Raw genomic sequence first — 5,000 nt, forward strand, 5'->3', positions numbered from 1 at the left:
GGAGTGGAGTGGACATGCTGGCTTTATTTGACATTGACTGTGTCTCTCTCTCAGCTCCTGGGGTTGGAGTGGAGTGGACATGCTGGCTTTATTTGACGTTGACTGTGTCTCTCTCTCAGCTCCTGGGGTTGGAGTGGAGTGGACATGCTGGCTTTATTTGACATTGACTGTGTCTCTCTCTCAGCTCCTGGGGTTGGAGTGGAGTGGACATGCTGGCTTTATTTGACATTGACTGTGTCTCTCTCTCAGCTCCTGGGGTTGGAGTGGAGTGGACATGCTAGCTTTATTTGACATTGACTGTGTCTCTCTCTCAGCTCCTGGGGTTGGAGTGGAGTGGAAATGCTGGCTTTATTTGACATTGACTGTGTCTCTCTCTCAGCTCCTGGGGTTGGAGTGGAGTGGACATGCTGGCTTTATTTGACATTGACTGTGTCTCTCTCTCAGCTCCTGGGGTTGGAGTGGAGTGGACATGCTGGCTTTATTTGACGTTGACTGTGTCTCTCTCTCAGCTCCTGGGGTTGGAGTGGAGTGGACATGCTGCCTTTATTTGACGTTGACTGTCTCTCTCTCAGCTCCTGGGGTTGGAGTGGAGTGGACATGCTGGCTTTATTTGCCGTTGACTGCCTCTCTCTCTCAGCTCCTGGGGTTGGAGTGGAGTGGACATGCTGGCTTTATTTGACATTGACTGTGTCTCTCTCTCAGCTCCTGGGGTTGGAGTGGAGTGGACATGCTGGCTTTATTTGACGTTGACTGTGTCTCTCTCTCAGCTCCTGGGGTTGGAGTGGATTGGACATGCTGGCTTTATTTGACGTTGAATGTGTCTCTCTCTCAGCTCCTGGGGTTGGAGTGGAGTGGACATGCTGGCTTTATTTGACGTTGACTGTGTCTCTCTCTCAGCTCCTGGGGTTGGAGTGGAGTGGACATGTTGGCTTTATTTGACGTTGACTGTGTCTCTCTCTCAGCTCCTGGGGTTGGAGTGGAGTGGACATGCTGGCTTTATTTGACGTTGAATGTGTCTCTCTCTCAGCTCCTGGGGTTGGAGTGGAGCGGACATGCTGGCTTTATTTGACGTTGACTGTGTCTCTCTCTCAGCTCCTGGGGTTGGAGTGGAGTGGAGATGCTGGCTTTATTTGATGTTGACTGTGTCTCTCTCTCAGCTCCTGGGGTTGGAGTGGAGTGGACATGCTGGCTTTATTTGACGTTGACTGTGTCTCTCTCTCAGCTCCTGGGGTTGGAGTGGAGTGGACATGCTGGCTTTATTTGACGTTGACTGTGTCTCTCTCTCAGCTCCTGGGGTTGGAGTGGAGTGGACATGCTGGCTTTATTTGACGTTGACTGTGTCTCTCTCTCAGCTCCTGGGGTTGGAGTGGAGTGGACATGCTGGCTTTATTTGACATTGACTGTGTCTCTCTCTCAGCTCCTGGGGTTGGAGTGGAGCGGACATGCTGGCTTTACTTGACGTTGACTGTGTCTCTCTCTCAGCTCCTGGGGTTGGAGTGGAGTGGACATGCTGCCTTTATTTGACGTTGACTGTGTCTCTCTCTCAGCTCCTGGGGTTGGAGTGGAGTGGACATGCTGGCTTTATTTGACGTTGACTGTGTCTCTCTCTCAGTTCCTGGGGTTGGAGTGGAGTGGACATGCTGGCTTTATTTGACGTTGACTGTGTCTCTCTCAGCTCCTGGGGTTGGAGTGGAGTGGACATGCTGGCTTTATTTGACGTTGACTGTGTCTCTCTCTCAGCTCCTGGGGTTGGAGTGGAGTGGACATGCTGACTTTATTTGACGTTGACTGTGTCTCTCTCTCAGCTCCTGGGGTTGGAGTGGAGTGGACATGCTGGCTTTATTTGACGTTGACTGTGTCTCTCTCTCAGCTCCTGGGGTTGGAGTGGAGTGGACATGCTGGCTTTATTTGACGTTGATTGTGTCCCTCTCTCAGCTCCTGGGGTTGGAGTGGAGTGGACATGCTGGCTTTATTTTACGTTGACTGTGTCTCTCTCAGCTCCTGGGGTTGGAGTGGAGTGGACATGCTGGCTTTATTTGACGTTGACTGTGTCTCTCTCTCAGCTCCTGGGGTTGGAGTGGAGTGGACATGCTGGCTTTATTTGACGTTGACTGTGTCTCTCTCTCAGCTCCTGGGGTTGGAGTGGAGTGGACATGCTGGCTTTATTTGACGTTGACTGTGTCTCTCTCTCAGCTCCTGGGGTTGGAGTGGAGTGGACATGCTGCCTTTATTTGACGTTGACTGTGTCTCTCTCTCAGCTCCTGGGGTTGGAGTGGAGTGGACATGCTTGCTTTATTTGACGTTGACTGTGTCTCTCTCTCAGCTCCTGGGGTTGGAGTGGAGTGGACATGCTGACTTTATTTGACGTTGACTGTGTCTCTCTCTCAGCTCCTGGGGTTGGAGTGGAGTGGACATGCTGGCTTTATTTGACGTTGACTGTGTCTCTCTCTCAGCTCCTGGGGTTGGAGTGGAGTGGACATGCTGGCTTTATTTGACGTTGACTGTGTCTCTCTCTCAGCTCCTGGGGTTGGAGTGGAGTGGACATGCTGCCTTTATTTGACGTTGACTGTGTCTCTCTCTCAGCTCCTGGGGTTGGAGTGGAGTGGACATGCTGACTTTATTTGACGTTGACTGTGTCCCTCTCTCAGCTCCTGGGGTTGGAGTGGAGTGGACATGCTGGCTTTATTTGACGTTGACTGTGTCTCTCTCTCAGCTCCTGGGGTTGGAGTGGAGTGGACATGCTGGCTTTATTTGACGTTGACTGTGTCTCTCTCTCAGCTCCTGGGGTTGGAGTGGAGTGGACATGCTGGCTTTATTTGACGTTGACTGTGTCTCTCTCTCAGCTCCTGGGGTTGGAGTGGAGTGGACATGCTGGCTTTATTTGACGTTGACTGTGTCTCTCTCTCAGCTCCTGGGGTTGGAGTGGAGTGGACATGCTGGCTTTATTTGACGTTGACTGTGTCTCTCTCTCAGCTCCTGGGGTTGGAGTGGAGTGGACATGCTGCCTTTATTTGACGTTGACTGTGTCTCTCTCTCAGCTCCTGGGGTTGGAGTGGAGTGGACATGCTGACTTTATTTGACGTTGACTGTGTCTCTCTCTCAGCTCCTGGGGTTGGAGTGGAGTGGACATGCTGGCTTTATTTGACGTTGACTGTGTCTCTCTCTCAGCTCCTGGGGTTGGAGTGGAGTGGACATGCTGGCTTTATTTGACGTTGACTGTGTCTCTCTCTCAGCTCCTGGGGTTGGAGTGGAGTGGACATGCTGCCTTTATTTGACGTTGACTGTGTCTCTCTCTCAGCTCCTGGGGTTGGAGTGGAGTGGACATGCTGGCTTTATTTGACATTGACTGTGTCTCTCTCTCAGCTCCTGGGGTTGGAGTGGAGTGGACATGCTGGCTTTATTTGACGTTGACTGTGTCTCTCTCTCAGCTCCTGGGGTTGGAGTGGAGTGGACATGCTGGCTTTATTTGACGTTGACTGTGTCTCTCTCTCAGCTCCTGGGGTTGGAGTGGAGTGGACATGCTGGCTTTATTTGACATTGACTGTGTCTCTCTCTCAGCTCCTGGGGTTGGAGTGGAGTGGACATGCTGGCTTTATTTGACGTTGACTGTGTCTGTCTTTCAGTTCCTGGGGTTGGAGTGGAGTGGACATGCTGGCTTTATTTGACGTTGACTGTGTCTCTCTCTCAGCTCCTGGGGTTGGAGTGGAGTGGACATGCTGGCTTTATTTGACGTTGACTGTGTCTCTCTTTCAGTTCCTGGGGTTGGAGTGGAGTGGACATGCTGCCTTTATTTGACATTGACTGTGTCTCTCTTTCAGTTCCTGGGGTTGGAGTGGAGTGGACATGCTGGCTTTATTTACGTTGACTGTGTCTCTCTCTCAGCTCCTGGGGTTGGAGTGGAGTGGACATGCTGGCTTTATTTGACATTGACTGTGTCTCTCTCTCAGCTCCTGGGGCTGGAGTGCAGTGGACATGCTGGCTTTATTTGACATTGACTGTGTCTCTCCCTCAGCTCCTGGGGCTGGCCTTCTTCCTGCTGCGGAGACTAGGCACTATTTCCATTAGCATGGAGGCCAACAAGGAACCGAGAGAGCGTGATGAACACGATGTGGTTGCTGGCGCCTACCACTATGGGTAGGTATCTGCCAAATCATGGCCAACAAACTCCACTGGGATTTAAATCCCGTTAACTTATATCTAACCTGTGCTGCATCTGCCCTGGGAGTGTTTGATGGGACAGTGTAGAGGGAGCTTTACTCTGTATCTAACCCGTGCTGTACCTGCCCTGGGAGTGTTTGATGGGACAGTGTAGAGGGAGCTTTACTCTGTATCTAACCCGTGCTGTACCTGCCCTGGGAGTGTGTGATGGGACAGTGTAGAGGGAGCTTTACTCTGTATCTAACCCGTGCTGTACCTGCCCTGCGAGTGTTTGATGGGACAGTGTAGAGGGAACTTTACTCTGTATCTAACCCGTGCTGTACCTGCCCTGGGAGTGTTTGATGGGACAGTGCAGAGGGAGCTTTACTCTGTATCTGATCCGTGCTGTACCTGCCCTGGGAATTTTGATGAGACAGTGTAGAGGGAGCTTTACTCTGTATCTAACCCGTGCTGTACCTTCCCTGGGAGTGTTTGATGAGACAGTGTAGAGGGAGCTTTACTCTGTATCTAACCCGTGCTGTACCTTCCCTGGGAGTGTTTGATGAGACAGTGTAGAGGGAGCTTTACTCTGTATCTAACCTGTGCTGTACCTGCCCTGGGAGTGTTTGATGGGACAGTGTAGAGGGAGCTTTACTCTGTATCTAACCCCGTGCTGTATCTGTCCTGGGAGTGTTTGATGGGACAGTGTAGAGGGAGCTTTACTCTGTATCCAACCCGTGCTGTATCTGCCCTGGGAGTGTTTGATGGGACAGTGTAGAGGGAGCTTTACTCTGTATCTAACCCGTGCTGTATCTACCCTGGGAGTGTTTGTTGGGGACAGTTTAGAGGGAGCTTTTCTCTGT

General features: G+C 51.5%; 1 protein-coding gene across 1 annotated transcript in view; it reads left to right on the top strand.

Moving 5' to 3' along the window:
* LOC147094634 (uncharacterized) overlaps positions 1-5,000 on the top strand; it is a 143,728-nt gene that overhangs the window by 28,129 nt on the left and 110,599 nt on the right. Inside the window, exon 3 of the mRNA XM_085974463.1 lies at positions 4,013-4,134. Within this exon, the coding sequence (XP_085830589.1) occupies positions 4,013-4,134 (122 nt within the window). The remainder of the gene's footprint in view (positions 1-4,012; positions 4,135-5,000) is intronic.

This window comes from Somniosus microcephalus, unplaced genomic scaffold, assembly GCF_052327205.1.
Source record: "Somniosus microcephalus isolate GS21.2 unplaced genomic scaffold, FLI_Smic_1.0 unresolved_chr1, whole genome shotgun sequence".
Taxonomy (NCBI): Eukaryota; Metazoa; Chordata; class Chondrichthyes; order Squaliformes; family Somniosidae; genus Somniosus; species Somniosus microcephalus.